The sequence below is a fragment of the Aythya ferina genome (genome assembly GCF_964211825.1).
Source record: "Aythya ferina genome assembly, chromosome: 1".
In the NCBI taxonomy this organism is placed as follows: domain Eukaryota; kingdom Metazoa; phylum Chordata; class Aves; order Anseriformes; family Anatidae; genus Aythya; species Aythya ferina.
This window is the reverse complement of record NC_140296.1, coordinates 206,282,277-206,298,388: the sequence shown is the minus strand read 5'-3', so window position 1 is coordinate 206,298,388 and position 16,112 is coordinate 206,282,277. Positions and strand designations below refer to the sequence as shown.

The following is a 16,112-nucleotide window of genomic DNA, read 5'->3' as shown; positions in this document are numbered from 1 at the left end:
GGGCACGGGGACCCCACCGATGGGGACACGGGGAGGGGAGCTGGGAAACGGGGGGGGACGTGGCCATGGGGGACACAGGGGGGGGGGACAGGATTTGGGGACAGGGTTTGGGGACAGGGGACAGGGACGGGGTGGCAGTACCGGTGTCCCCAACTGTCCCCAAGGCTCTGGTGGCGGTGCTGCAGCGCCCGGTGCGCCTTGGCCAGCTCCTCTGCAGGGGGGCACCGCGCTGTCACCCCCCCCCGGTGTCACCTCCCCCCCCCTGGTGTCACCCCCACCCCCCCCAGTGTCACCTCCCACCCCCTGGTGTCACCCCGCCCCGGGGTGTCAGCCACACGCCGCGGTGTCACCGCGCCCCACGGTGTCACCTCCCCCCCCACACACACACACACAGTGACGTGGCCACCGCCCTGACACCGCGTGGCCACCAAAGGGCCACCACCCTGCTGCTCCGTGGGCCACCACCCTGCTCGACTTGGCCACCAAAGTGACGCTCCGTGGCCACCAGCCCCCAGTTTTTTGGCCACCAAAGTGCCACCGCCCCCAACTCCATGGCCACCATCCTGCTGTGACTGGGCCACCACCCTCCCCTCCATGGCCACCAAACTGCCACCACCCCCCAGCCCATGGCCACCATCCTGCTGTGACTTGGCCACCACCCCCCACTCCATGGCCACCATCCCAAGGTGCCTTGGCCACCAAAGTGCCACTCCATGGCCACCACCCTCCACCCAGTGGCCACCATCCTACTTGACTTGGCTACCAAAGTGCCACTCCATGGCCACTACCCTCCACTCCGTGGCCACCAAAGTGCCACCACCCCCCACTCCATGGCCACCTCCCACTATGCCTTGGCCACCAAAGTGACAGTCCATGGCCACCAACATGCCACTCCATGGCCACCATCTTTCACTCAATGGCCACCATCCCACGGTGCCTTGGCCACCAAAGTGCCACTCCATGGCCACCACCCTCTACCCAGTGGCCACCATCCTACTTGACTTGGCTACCAAAGTGCCACTCCATGGCCACCACCTTTCACTCCATGGCCACCAAAGTGCCACCACCCCTACTCCATGACCCCCATCCCATTCTGACTTGGCCACCACCCTTCCCTCCATGGCCACCAAAGTGCCACTCCATGGCCACCACTCCCTACTCCATGGCCACCATCATACTATGCCTTGGCCACCAAAGTGCCACTCCATGGCCACCAAAGTGCCACCACCGCCTACTCTATGGCCACTTTCCCAATGTGCCTTGGCCACCACCCCCCACTCCATGGCCACCATCCCACTGTGCCTTGGCCACCAAAGTGCCACTCCATGGCCACCACCTTCCCCTCCATGGCCACCAAAGTGCCACCACCCCCCAGTCCATGGCCACCATCTCAAGGTGCCTTGGCCACCAAAGTGCCACTCCACGGCCACCAAAGTGCCACCACCCCTACCCCATGACCCCCATCCCATTCTGCCTTGGCCACCACCCTCCACCCAATGGCCACCACCCCCCCGTGCCTTGGCCACCACCCTCCCCTCCGTGGCTACCAACACACCTCCGTGGCCACCACCCCGTCCCCATCCCCGTCCCCGTACCCCTCATCCGGGCCACCTCGGCGGTGGCCTCCTGCCACTGCTGCTCCTTGCCGTGGCTACCGGCTCGCAGCGCGGTGGCCTCCATCTCCCAGCGGGCTCCCAGCTCCCGCCGCGTGGCCACCTCCTGCCGCAGCGTGGCCACCTCCCGCTGCCACGTGGCCACCTCGTCCCGCGCCGTGGCCACCTCGTCCCGCAGCCTGGTGGCCTCTCGCTGCCACGTGGCCGCCTCGTCCCGCGCCGTGGCCACCTCGTCCCGCAGCCTGGTGGCCTCCCGCTGCCACGTGGCCACCTCGTCGCGTGCCGTGGCCAGTGCCCGCTCCAGCTGGCCCCGCTCGGCCGCCTGCCCCGCTTGCAGCGCGCCCAGCTCCGCCTGCAGGGTCCCCAGCGCCGCTGGGGGACACGGGGAAAACGTCCTATGGGGTCAACGTCCTATGGGGTCAACGTCCTATGGGGTCAATGTCCCATGGGGTGTCCATGTTTGGGGTCCCGGTCCCATGGGGGGCTTCTTTTTGTGGGATTTCTGTCCCCATGGGGTGTCCGTCCCCATGGGGTGTCCATCCTATGGGGTCAACGTCCTATGGGGTCAACGTCCTATGGGGTCAACGTCCTGTGGGGTCAATGTCCTATGGGGTCAATGTCCTATGGGGTCAACGTCCTATGGGGTCAATGTCCTATGGGGTCAATGTCCTATGGGGTCAACGTCCTGTGGGGTCAACGTCCTATGGGGTCAACGTCCTATGGGGTCAATGTCCTATGGGGTCAACGTCCTATGGGGTCAATGTCCTATGGGGTCAACGTCCTATGGGGTCAACGTCCTATGGGGTCAACGTCCCGTGGGGTGTCCATGTTTGGGGTCCCGATCCCATGGGGGGCTTCTTTTTGTGGGATTTCTGTCCCCATGGGGTGTCCGTCCCTATGGGGTGTCCGTCCCTATGGGGTGTCCGTCCCTATGGGGTCAACGTCCTATGGGGTCAATGTCCTATGGGGTCAACGTCCTATGGGGTCAACGTCCCGTGGGGTGTCCATGTTTGGGGTCCCGGTCCCATGGGGGGCTTGTTTTTGTGGGATTTCTGTCCCCATGGGGTGTCCGTCCCTATGGGGTGTCCGTCCCTATGGGGTGTCCGTCCCTATGGGGTCAATGTCCTATGGGGTCAACGTCCTATGGGGTCAACGTCCCGTGGGGTGTCCATGTTTGGGGTCCCGGTCCCATGGGGGGCTTGTTTTTGTGGGATTTCTGTCCCCATGGGGTGTCCGTCCCTATGGGGTGTCCGTCCCTATGGGGTCAACGTCCTATGGGGTCAATGTCCTATGGGGTCAACGTCCTATGGGGTCAACGTCCCGTGGGGTGTCCATGTTTGGGGTCCCGGTCCCATGGGGGGCTTGTTTTTGTGGGATTTCTGTCCCCATGGGGTGTCCGTCCCTATGGGGTGTCCGTCCCTATGGGGTGTCCGTCCCTATGGGGTCAATGTCCTATGGGGTCAACGTCCTATGGGGTCAACGTCCCGTGGGGTGTCCATGTTTGGGGTCCCGGTCCCATGGGGGGCTTGTTTTTGTGGGATTTCTGTCCCCATGGGGTGTCCGTCCCTATGGGGTGTCCGTCCCTATGGGGTCAACGTCCTATGGGGTCAACGTCCTATGGGGTCAACGTCCTATGGGGTCAACGTCCTGTGGGGTGTTCATGTTTGGGGTCCCGATCCCATGGGGGGCTTCTTTTTGTGGGATTTCTGTCCCCATGGGGTGTCCGTCCCTATGGGGTGTCCATCCTATGGGGTGTCCATGTCTTGGGGTCCCCGTCCCCATAAGGACCCCATCCCTGGGAGTACTGATCCTATGGGATCTCCATCCCATGGGGTGCCCATCCCCATGGGGTCCCCATCTTTATGGGTTCCCAATCCTTGGGGGTCTTTGTCCTTATGGGGTGCCTGTCCCCATGGGGTGCACATTCCTAGGGGTCCCAATCCCTGGGGGTCCCAATCCCATTGGGTCCCTGTCTCCATGGGGTCCCGATCTCTGGGGATCCTTGTCCCCATGGGGTGCCCCCTCTGGGATCCCAATCCCATAGAGTCCCAATCCCATAGGATCCCCGTCCCTTTGGGGTCCCCACCCCAATCCCTGGGGTCCCTGTCCCCATAGGGCCCCCACCCCAATCCCATAGAGTCCCCATCCCCCTGGGGTGCCCCCCCCCCGGGGTCCCAATCCCATAGGGTCCCCATCCCATGGGGTCCCCATCCCATAGGGTCCCTGTCCCCATAGGGCTCCCACCCCAATCCCTGGTGTCCCCAATCCCATGGGGCCCTCACCCCGATCCCATTGGGGTCCCCATCCCCCTGGGGTGCCCCCTCCGGGGTCCCAATCCCATAGGGTCCCCATCACATGGGGTCCCCACCCCAATCCCATTGGGGTCCCCATCCCCCTGGGGTGCCCCCCTCAGGGTCCTGATCCCATGGGGTCCCCATCCCATAGTGTCCCTGTCCCCATAGGGTCCCCACCCCAAACCCTGGGTTCCCCAATCCCATGGGGCCCCCACCCTGATCCCATTGGGGTCCCCGTCCCCATGGGGTGCCCCCCTGGGGTCCCAATCCCATAGAGTCCCAATCCCATAGGATCCCCGTCCCCATAGAGCCCCCACCCCAATCCCTGGTGTCCCCGTCCCCATGGGGTCCCCACCCCGATCCCATTGGGGTCCCCGTCCCCATAGGGCCCCCACCCCAATCCCTGGTGTCCCCGTCCCCATGGGGTCCCCACCCCCATCCCATTGGTGTCCCAGTCCCCCTGGGGTGCCCCCCCCGGGGTCCCCATCCCATAGTGTCCCCATCCCCATAGGGCCCCCACCCCAATCCCTGGTGTCCCCATCCCCATGGGGTCCCCACCCCAATCCCATAGGGTCCCCATCCCCATGGGGTGCCCCCCTGGGGTCCCAATCCCATAGAGTCCCCATCCCATAGTGTCCCCGTCCCCATGGGGCCCCCACCCCAATCCCATAGAGTCCCCTTCCCCATGGGGTGCCCCCCCCGGGTCCCCATCCCATAGGGTCCCCGTCCCCATAGGGTCCCCACCCCAATCCCATAGGGTCCCTGTCCCCATAGAGCCCCCACCCCAATCCCTGGTGTCCCCAATCCCATGGGGTCCCCACCCCGATCCCATTGGGGTCCCCCCCCACTCACTGCCCACAGAGGGGCACCCGCTCAGCTCCATGGCCCCGGGGGGGGGGGCGCCACCCGGCAGCGCTGTCACCGTGCCCCCGGTCACCCCAGTAACCACCCCCAGTGCTCCCAGTGCTCCCAGTGCTCGGGGCCCCCAGTCACCCCAGTGCCCCCAGTGCCACCCCGCCACCTCGCTGCCGTCAATACCCAGTGCTCCCAGTGCGCCCCCCCAGTGCCACCAGTGCCCGGTGATGTTTGTGACCCCAGTGCCGTCATTTTCCAGTGCTCCCAGTGCTCCCAGTGCCCCCACCAGTGCCCCCACCTCCCAGTGCCCCAGTGCCCCCATTTAGTGCCTCCACCTCCTCCCAGTGCTCCCAGTGCCATTGGCTCCCAGTGCTCCCAGTGCCATTGGCTCCCACTTCTCCCAGTGCCCCCACCAGTGCCATCAGCTCCCAGTGCCCCCAATAATGCCCCCACCAGTGCCCCCACCTCCCAGTGCCCCCATTTAGTGCCTCCACCTCCCAGTCCTCCCAGTGCTCCCAGTGCTTCCAGCACCATTGGCTCCCAGTGCTCCCAGTGCCCCCACCAGTTCCATAAGCTCCCAGTGCTCCCAGTGCCCCCATTACCACCCCCGCCTCCCAGTTCTCCCAGTGCCCCCACCTCCCCCTGCCCCAGTGCCCCCATTACCGCCCCCACCTCCCAGTGCTCCCAGTGCTCCCAGTGCTCCCAGTGCCATCGGCTCCCAGTACCTCCAGTGCCCAGCAGCGGGAGGGGACCCAAAGGGGGGGGAGGGGTCCTGCACGAGGGATGGGGGTCCCGGGGGGGGGGGCCCTACCCCCATCCCCCCCCCATAATGTCCCCCCCCCCCCCCCAGCCCCTCCCCACACTCTGCAGGGATTTGGGGTGGGGGGGGGCGCAGATCGGGGCCTTAATCCCACCCCCCCCCCAGCTCCGCCCTAAGCGGCTTGGGAGCTTCCGTCCCACAAAAATAATTAATTAATGAATTAATTAGTTAATGAATTAATTAGTGAGTTAATTAAAAAAAGGGCTCGTCCGGGATTTGAACCCGGGACCTCTCGCACCCTAAGCGAGAATCATACCCCTAGACCAACGAGCCGCCGGCCAAAATCCCATCAACAACCCCCCCAGACCCTAAAAAAAAGCCCCAAAAATGTAGACCTGAAATTTGGGAACCCCCCCAAAAAAAAACAGCCCCGAAATGTAGACCCCAAAAATGCAGCCCCCAAAAAAACAGTCCCAAAAAAACAGACCCAAAAAATGCAGACCCCAAAAAGGCGGACCCCAAAAAACAGCCCCGAAATGTAGACCCCAAAAATGCAGCCCCCAAAAAAAACAGTCCCAAAAAAAAAAATAAAATAAAATAAAGACCCAAAAATGCCACCCCGAAATGCAGACCCTCGAAAATCAGCCCCAAAAAACAGTCCCAAAAATGCAGCCCCAAAAATGAGGACCCCAAAAAAACAGCCCTGAAATGTAGACCCCATAATGCAGCCCCAATAAAAACAGCCCCAAAAAACAGCCCCAAAAATGTAGACCCCAAAAAGGCGGATCCCAAAAAACAGCCCCAAAATGTGGACCCAAAAATGCAGCCCCAATAAAAACAGACCCAAAAAAACAGACCCAAAAATGTGGCTCCGAAATGCAGCCCCCCCAAAAAACAGCCCCAAAAAACAGTCCCAAAAATGCAGACCCCAAAAACCAGCCCCAAAAAGGAGACCCCAAAATGCAGCCTCTCAAACAACAGACCCCAAAAAACAGTCCCAAAAATGCAGACCCCAAAAAACAGCCCCGAAATGTAGACCCCAAAAATGCAGCCCCAATAAAAACAGACCCCCAAAAACCAGCCCCAAAAATGAGGACCCCAAAAATGCGGCCCAAAAAACAACCCTGAAATGTAGACCCAAAAATGCAGCCCCCCCCCAAAAAAAAAACAAACCCCAAAAACAGCCCCCCAAAAACAGCCCCCCAAAAATGCGACCCCAAAAATGTGGACCCCAAAAAACCAGCCCCAAAATGTAGACCCCAAAAATGCAGCCCCCCCAAAAATAGCTCCAAAAATGCAGCCCCAAAAAAACAGTCCCCCAAAAAACAGACCCAAAAATGCGGCCCCAAAATGCAGCCCCCCAAAAAACAGCCCCCAAAAAACAGTCCCAAAAATGTGACCCCAAAAAGGTGGACCCCAAAACCAGCCCTGAAATGTAGACCCAAAATTGTAGCCCCCCCCCAAAAGACACATAAATGCAGCCCCAGAAAAACAGTCCCACAAAAAAACAGACCCAAAAATGCGGCCCCAAAACGCAACCCCAAAATTTGGACACAGTAAAGCGGACCCAAAATGCAGCCCCCCCCCCCAAAAAAAAAACAACCCCAAAAATGCAGCCCCCCCAAAAACATCCCTGAAATGTGGACACCCCCCCAAAAAAAAAATCCCTGAAATGCGGACCCTAAAAAAACAGCCCCAAAATGTGGCCCCCCAAAATGAACCCCCCAAAAAAGCCCCCCCAAAAAACAGACCCCAAAATGCAGGCCCCCCCCCAAAAAAAAGGGGGGGGGGGCAGGGGGGTGATATGGGGGGGATGGGACACGGGGGGGGCACAAAGGGGGTGATGGGGGGGTTATAGGGGTGGGGAGGGATATGGGGGGGTGATGGGGGGGTTATAGGGGTTGGGGGGGTCATGGGGGGGTCATGGGGGGGGGAAATTGGGTGGGGGGGTGATGGGTGGGGGGGTGACATGGGTGGGGGGTGACATGGGGGGGGTGATATGGGGTTGGGGGGGTGATATGGGGTTGGGGGGGGTACATGGGGTTGGGGGGGTGACATGGGGGGGGGTCCCATGGGTGGGGGGGGTCCCACCACCTCCTCCTCCCCCTCCTCCCTCCCCAACCCCACACACCAGCCAGGGGAGGAGGGGAGATCCCATGGGTGCCCCCCCCCCACCCTATACACCCCCCCCCTTCCCCTTTATTATGGGGGGGGGCTCCTCAATCGGCTTAGGGCGGCGATTAGGCTGAGCGCGGGGGCTTAGCGCCCCTAATCCCCAAGTTTGGGGGGATGAGGGGGCTGATCCCCCCCTGAGCCCATAAGCGGCTTGGGGCCGCGGGGCTATATGAACGCCGCGCCGCCCCCTCCAAAACCCATATATATATATAAATATTTAATTTTTCCCCCTTTTTTTTCCCCTCCAAAAACCATCTATATATATATATTTATTTTTTTTCCCCTTTTTTTCCCCTCCAAAAACCCATCTATATATATAAATATTTATTTTTTCCCCCTTTTTTTCCCCTCCAAAACCCATATATATATACATATTTATTTATTTTTTCCCCTCCAAAACCCATATATATATAAAAATATTTATTTTTTCCCCCCTTTTTTTCCCCTTTTTTTCCCCTCCAAACCCCATATATATATATAAATATTTATTTTTCCCCCCTTTTTTCCCCTCCAAAACCCACATACATATATAAATATTTATTTTTTTCCCCTCCAAAACCCATATATATATATAAATATTTTATTCTTCCCCCCTTTTTCTTCCCCTCCAAAACCCATATATACATATAAATATTTATTTTTCCCCCCCTTTTTTTAACCCATACATATATATATATTTATTTTCCCCCCTTTTTTTCCCCTTTTTTTTCCCCTCCAAAACCCATATAGATATATAAATATTTATTTTTTCCCCCCTTTTTTTTTCCCTTTTTTTCCCCTCCAAATCCCACATATATATATAAATATTTTATTTTTTCCCTTTTTTTCCCCTCCAAACCCCATATATATATATAAATATTTTATTCTTCCCCCCTTTTTTTTCCCCCTCCAAAACCCACATATACATATAAATATTTATTTTTCCCCCTTTTTTCCCCTTTTTTTCCCCTCCAAAACCCATCTATATATATAAATATTAATTTTTCCCCCTTTTTTTTAACCCATATATATATATATATAAATATTTTATTTTTCCCCCTTTTTTTCCCCTCCAAACCCCACACACACACATATAAATATTTATTTTTCCCCCCTTTTTTTTAACCCATACATATATATATATTTATTTTTCCCCTTTTTTCCCCTTTTTTTTCCCCTCCAAAACCCATATATATACATATATATTTATTTTTTCCCCCTTTTTTTCCCCTTTTTTTCCCCTCCAAAACCCATCTATATATATAAATATTTATTTTCCCCCCCTTTTTTTCCCCTTTTTTTCCCCTCCAAAACCCATCTATACATATAAATATTTATTTTTCCCCCTTTTTTTAACCCATACATATATATATATTTATTTTTCCCCCTTTTTTTCCCCTCCAAACCCCACACACACATATATAAATATTTATTTTTCCCCTTTTTTTTAACCCATACACATATATATATATTTATATTTCCCCCCCCCCGTTTTCTCCCCGACTCCCCATGCCGGAGGACGAGTTCTACCTCTTCACCAACGGCACGGCGCCGGGGCCGTGGGACGGCCCCCAGTACCACATCGCTCCCCCCTGGGCCTTCTACCTGCAGACGGCCTTCATGGGCTTCGTCTTCGCGGTGGGGACGCCGCTCAACACGGTGGTGCTGCTGGTCACCGTGCGCTACAAGAAGCTGCGCCAGCCCCTCAACTACATCCTGGTCAACATCTCCTTCAGCGGCTTCGTCTCCTGCATCTTCAGCGTCTTCATCGTCTTCGTGGCCAGCTGGCAGGGCTACTTCGTCTTCGGCAAGCACGTCTGCGCCCTCGAGGCCTTCGTGGGGACCACCGGAGGTAACGGGGTGGCACGGCGCGGTGTGGGGTGGTGTGGGGTTGTGTGGGGTGGTCGGGGTGACGGTGGCTGTGCCGTAGGGTTGGTGACGGGCTGGTCCTTGGCCTTCCTGGCCTTCGAGCGCTACATCGTCATCTGCAAGCCCTTCGGCAACTTCCGCTTCAGCTCCAAGCACGCGCTGATGGTGGTGGTGGCCACCTGGGCCATCGGCATCGGGGTGGGCTTGCCGCCTTTCTTCGGGTGGAGCAGGTGGGTGGGGTGGGGTGGGGTGGGGATGGGGTGGTGCTATTGGGTGCCATCAGGTGTCATGGGGTGTTTTGGGGTGCCATCGGGTGCCATCGGGTGTCATGGGGTGTCTTGGGGTATCTTGGGGTGTCTTGGAGTGTCATGGGATGCCATCGGGTGTCATGGGGTCCATCAGGTGTCATGGGGTGTCTTGGGGTGCTATTGGGTGTCACGGGGTGCCATTGGGTGTCATTGGATGTCATGGGGTCCATCAGGTGCCATCGGATGTCATGGGGTGTCTTGGGGTGCCATTGGGTGCCATCGAGTGTCATGGGGTGTCTTGGGATGATATTGAGTGCCATGGGGTGTCTTAGGGTGCCATTGGGTGCGATGGGGTGTCTTGGGGTGCTATTGGGTGTCATGGGGTGCCATTGGGTGTCATGGGGTGTCTTGGAGTGCCATCAGGTGTCATGGGGTCCATCGGGTGCCATCAGGTATCATGGGGTGTCTTGGGGTGCCAAAAGGGTGTCATCGGGTCTCATGGGGTCCATCGGGTGTCATGGGGTGTCTTGGGGTGCCATTGGGTGTCATTGGGTGTCATGGGGTCCATGGGGTGCCATCAGGTGTCATGGGGTGTCTTAGGGTGCTATTGGGTGTCACGGGGTGCCATTGGGTGCCATGGGGTCCATCGGGTGTCATGGGGTGCCATCGGGTGCCATCGGGTATCATGGAGTGTCATGGGGTGCTATTGGGTGTCACAGGGTGCCATCGGGTATCATGGGGTGTCTTGGGGTGCCATCAGGTATCATGGGGTGTCTTGGGGTTCTATTGGGTGTCATGGGGTCCATCAGGTGTCATGGGGTGTCTTGGGGTGCCATTGAGTGTCATGGGGTCCATCGGGTGCTATCAGGTGTCATGGGGTGTCTTGGGGTGCTATTGGGTGTCATCAGGTGTCATGGGGTCCATCGGGTGTCATGGGGTGCCATCAGGTGCCTTCGGGTATCATGGGGTGTCTTGGGGTGCCATCAGGTGTCATGGGGTGCCATCAGTTGCCATTGGGTGTCACGGGGTGTCTTGGGGTGCTATTGGGTGCCATCGGGTATCATGGGGTGTCTTGGGGTGCATTGGGGTGCTATTGGGTGCCATGGGGTGTCATGGGGTGTCATAGGTTGTCTTGGGGTGCCATCAGGTGTCATGGGGTGTCTTGGCATACTATTGGGTGTCACAGGGTGCCATTGGGTCACTGGGTGCTATTAGGCGCCATGGGGTGTCTTGGGGTACCATCGGGTGCCATGGGGTGTCCTGGGATATCTTGGGGTGCCGTGGGGTGTCACGGGGAGCTGTGCAGTGCCACTGGGTGCCATAGGACTCCGTTGGGAGCCATGCAGTGTTTTGGGGTGCCATGCAAGGGGGTCCCAGAAGAGTCCCACGAGGGTGCCCTTCATGAGGCCATGAGGCAGTGCCATGGGGCACCGTGGGGTGCTGTGGGGTGCCGTGGGGCTCAATGGGGTGCCGTGGGGTGCTGTGTGGTGTCAAGGGGTATCATGGGGGTGCCATGGGGTGCCGTGGGGATGCTGGGGATGCCGTGGGGCTCAATGGGGTGCTGTGGGGTGCCATGGGGTGCCATGGGGATGCTGGGGATGCCGTGGGGCTCAATGGGGTGCCATGGGGTGCCATGGGGCTCAATGGGATGCCGTAGGGTGCCATGGGGTGCCATGGGGTTCAATGGGGTGCCTTGGGGTGCCTTGGGGTGCCATGGGGTGCCATGGGGTGTCAAGAGGTATCATGGGGGTGCTGTGGGGTGCCATAGGGATGCTGGGGATGCCATGGGGCTCAATGGGGTGCCATGGGGTGCCGTGGGGTGCTGTGGGGCTCAATGGGGTGCCATGGGGTGCCATGGGGTGCCGTGGGGATGCTGGGGATGCCATGGGGCTCAATGGGGTGCCTTGGGGCTCAATGGGGTGCCGTGGGGTGCCGTGGGGATGCTGGGGATGCCATGGGGCTCAGTGGGGTGCCATGGGGCTCAATGGGGTGCCGTAGGGTGCCATGGGGTGCCATGGGGTGCTGTGAGGCTCAATGGGGTGCCTTGGGGTGCCATGGGGTGCCATGGGGATGCTGGGGATGCCGTGGGGCTCAATGGGGTGCCATATGGCTCAATGGGGTGTCGTAGGGTGCCATGGGGTGCCGTGGGGCTCAATGGGGTGCCATGGGGTGCCGTGGAGATGCTGGGGATGCCGTGGGGCTCAATGGGGTGCCGTGGGGCTCAATGGGGTCCCGTGGGGTGCCATGGGGTGCCGTGGGGTGCGACGGAGCCGCGCCGCCTCCCCGCAGGTACCTGCCCGAGGGCCTGCAGTGCTCGTGCGGCCCCGACTGGTACACGGTGGGCACCAAGTACCGCAGCGAGTACTACACCTGGTTCCTCTTCATCTTCTGCTTCGTCGTGCCCCTCTCCCTCATCATCTTCTCCTACTCGCAGCTGCTCAGCGCCCTGCGGGCCGTGAGTGCGGGCGGCAAGGGCTGGGGGGGGTGGGGTGGGATTGGGATGGGGATTGGGATGGGGATTGGATTGGATTTGGGATTAGGATGGGGTGGGATTGGGATATGGGATTGGGATTGGGATAGGGATATGGGATGGGATGGGGATGGGGATGGAGATGGGATTGGGATTGGATTGGGATTGGATTTGGGATTGGGATGGGGATATGGGATGGGATGGGATTGGATTGGGATTGGGATGGGGTGGGATTGGGATATGGGATGAGGTGGGATGGGGATGGGATGGGATGGGGATATGGGATGGGATTGGGATGGGATTGGGATTGGATTTGGGATGGGGATGGGATTGGGAAGAGAGAGGGGATGGGATGGGATGGGAATTGGGATGGGATGGGGATGGAGACAGGGATATGGGATGGGGACAGGGAATTGGGGTGGGGAATTGGGAGATGGGATGGGATTGGGGAGGGGATGGGATGGGGATGGGATGGGAGGGAACAGGATGGGAATATGGGATGGGATTGGAATGAGGATGGAGACAGGGATATGGGATGGGGAGGGAGAATTGGGGGGGGGTATGGGATGGGGAATTGGGAGATGGGATGGGGTTGGGAATATGGGATGGGATGGGATGGGGATACGGGATGGGGATGGGGATATGGGATTGAGATCGGATGGGGATGGGGATATGGGATGTGGATGGGGACAGGGATATGGGATGGGGATGGGGATATGGGATGGGGATATGGGATGAGGGATATGGGATGGGGATGGGGATAGGAATATGGGATGGGGATATGGGATAGGAATATGGGATGGGAATGGGGCTATGGGATGGGGATGGGGATATGGGATGAGGACATGGGATAGGGATATGGGATGGGACTATGGGACGGGGCTATGGGATGGGGGTGGGGATATGGGATATGGGATGAGGACGGGGCTGGGGCTACGGACCGGGGCCGGGACCAGGCCACCACCACCCATGGGCGCTATCGCACCCAGGTGGCGGCGCAGCAGCAGGAGTCGGCCACGACGCAGAAGGCGGAGCGGGAGGTGTCGCGCATGGTGGTGGTGATGGTGGGCTCGTTCTGCCTGTGCTACGTGCCCTACGCGGCGCTCGCCATGTACATGGTCAACAACCGCGACCACGGCCTGGACCTGCGCCTCGTCACCATCCCCGCCTTCTTCTCCAAGAGCGCCTGCGTCTACAACCCCATCATCTACTGCTTCATGAACAAGCAGGTGGGGTAAAGGGGGGGTTTTGGGGTGTTTTGGGGGTGTATGGGGTGTGGGGGGGATGGCGGCACCCTAGGAGGGAGGGTGGTGTTGGGTTGGGGGTGGCCATGGGGTAGGGAAATTGGGGAACCCGAAGGGACGGCCATGGGGTAGGGGTAGGGGTAAAGGGTGGGGTTGGCGTGGTGCTGGGAGGGGAGTAGGGGAAGGAATGGGGATGGGGAGAGGGGTGGGGGCACCGTGTTCCTATTGGGAGAGGAATTGGGGTCACCATGTTCCCATTAGGATAGGGATAGGGTCACCATGTTCCACTGGGACAAGAATAGGGTCACCCTGTTCCCATTAGGACAGGGATGGGGTCGCCATGTACCCACTAGGATAGGGATGGGGTCATCGTGTTCCTATGGGGTCACCATGTTCCCATTAGGACAGGAATCAGGGTCACCATGTTCCTATTGGGATAGGGATGGGGGCACCATGTTCACATTGGGACAGGAATCGGGGTTATCATGTTCCTATAGGGATGGGGGTCACCACGTTCCCATTAGGACAGGGATGGGGTCACCATGTTCCTAGTGGGATAGGGATAGGGTCACCATGTTCACATTAGGATAGGGATGGGGTCATCGTGTTCCTATGGGGTCACCATGTTCCCATTAGAACAGGGATGGGGTCATCATGTTCCTAGTGGGACAGGGATGGGGTCACCACATTCCATTGGGACAGGAATTGGGGTCACCATGTTCCTATTGGGATAAGGGTCACCACGTTCCCATTAGGACAGGGATGGGGTCACCACATTACACTGGGATAGGGATGGGGTCACCACGTTCACATTGGGACATGGATGGGGGTCTTCATGTTCCATTGGGACAGAAATCGGGGTCATCATGTTCCTATTGGGATAGGGATGGGGTCACCACATTCCATTGGGATAGAGATGGGGTTATCATGTTCTTATTGGGACGGGAATCGGGGTCACCACGTTCCCATTAGGACAGGGATGGAGACACCACATTCCCATTGGGATGGGAACCCCATGTCTCATGGGGACAGGGATGGGGACACCACATTCCATGGGGCCAAGGATGGGGTACACCATGGGGACAGGGATGGGGACACCAATGTTCTGTGGGGCCAAGGATGGAGGACACCACACGTTCCAGGGGTACAGGGATGGGGACACCAGGTCTCTTGGGATCAGGGATGGAGACACCACGTTCAATAGGGCCAGGGCTGGTAACACCATGTTCCACGGGGACAGGGATGGAGGACACCACACTCTTATGGGGCCAAGGATGCGGACACCACACTCCTATAGGGACACCATATCTCATGGGGACAGGGATGGGGACACCACACTCCCACAGGGATTGGGATGGGGATACCACGTTCTATGGGGCCGAGGATGGAGGACACCACACTCCTATGGGGACAGGGATGGGGACACCAAATTCCACGAGGACTTGGATGGGGACACCACATCTCATGGGGACAAGGATGGGGGACACCACACTCCTATGGGGCCAAGGATGGGGACACCATATCTTATGGGGACAGGGATAGGGGACACCATATCTCATGGGACCAAGAATGGGGGACACCACACGTTCCACGGGGACAGGGATGGGGACACCACACTCCTATAGGGACACCGTGGGGACCCCATATCTCATGGGGACAAGGATGAAGGACACCACACTCCTACCGTGACCGGGATGGGGGCCACCATATCTCATGGGGACAAGGATGGGGCCACCACACACCTACGGGACCGAGGCTGGGGACCCCACAGGGGTCGGGGGCCGATCCCAAATCCATCCCCCGCCTGCCCCACAGTTCCGCGCCTGCATCATGGAGACGGTGTGCGGGAAGCCCATGACGGACGACTCCGACATCTCCAGCTCAGCGCAGAGGACGGAGGTGTCCTCGGTGTCCTCCAGCCAGGTCAGCCCCAGCTAGGAGCCCCCCCGTGGTGGCCGGGACCCCCCCGTGGTGGCCAGGAGCCCCCCAAGGTGGCCGGGACCCCCCCAAGGTGGCCGGGACCCCCCCCTTGTAAGGCCTTAGGATGTAGGGCAATAAACGCTGCTGCAAAGCTGAGCCTGGCCTATGCCTTGCTGGCCCCATAAGTGTGGGGTGGGGTTGGGGGGGATGTGGGGGGGCTGAGCGGGGCCTAGAAGTATGGGGGGGGGGGAGGTGGGGATTGTGGCCCCCACTGTGGGGGTGTGATGCCGTCTGTGGGGTGCAACAAGCCCCATCTGTGGGGCAGGAGTGGTGCTGAGACCCCATCTATGGAGCTGACATGGGGCAGAGCCCCCATCTATGGGGCTGAGGTGGTGCTGGGCCCCCATCCATGGGGCTGGGGTCACACAGAACTCCTACCTATGGGGCAGAAGCGTGACTCTGACCCCCATCTATGGGGCTGAGAACCCATCTGTGGGGCTGGGGTCACACAGAACCCCTATCTATGGGGCAGGAGCGTGACTGTGACCCCCATCTATGGGGCTGAGAGCCCATCTGTGGGGCTGGAGTGACACAGAACCCTTATCTATGGGGCAGAAGCATGACTCTGACCCTCATCTATGGGGCTGAGAGCCCACCTGTGGGGCTGGGGTCACCCAGAACCCCC

The 16,112-nt window shown here is 58.9% G+C and overlaps 2 protein-coding genes across 2 annotated transcripts in view; both read left to right on the top strand.

Moving 5' to 3' along the window:
• Positions 1–16,112, top strand: part of SND1 (staphylococcal nuclease and tudor domain containing 1) — a 280,994-nt gene that overhangs the window by 201,486 nt on the left and 63,396 nt on the right. The window lies entirely within an intron of this gene.
• Positions 9,186–15,459, top strand: OPN1SW (opsin 1, short wave sensitive; the record flags this gene model as incomplete). Its single annotated transcript, XM_084495128.1, has 5 exons — positions 9,186–9,528; positions 9,607–9,775; positions 12,083–12,248; positions 13,253–13,492; positions 15,323–15,459. The coding sequence occupies 5 exons, from the start codon at positions 9,186–9,188 to the stop codon at positions 15,443–15,445; spliced, it is 1,041 nt and encodes a 346-aa protein (XP_084351254.1). The 3' UTR covers positions 15,446–15,459.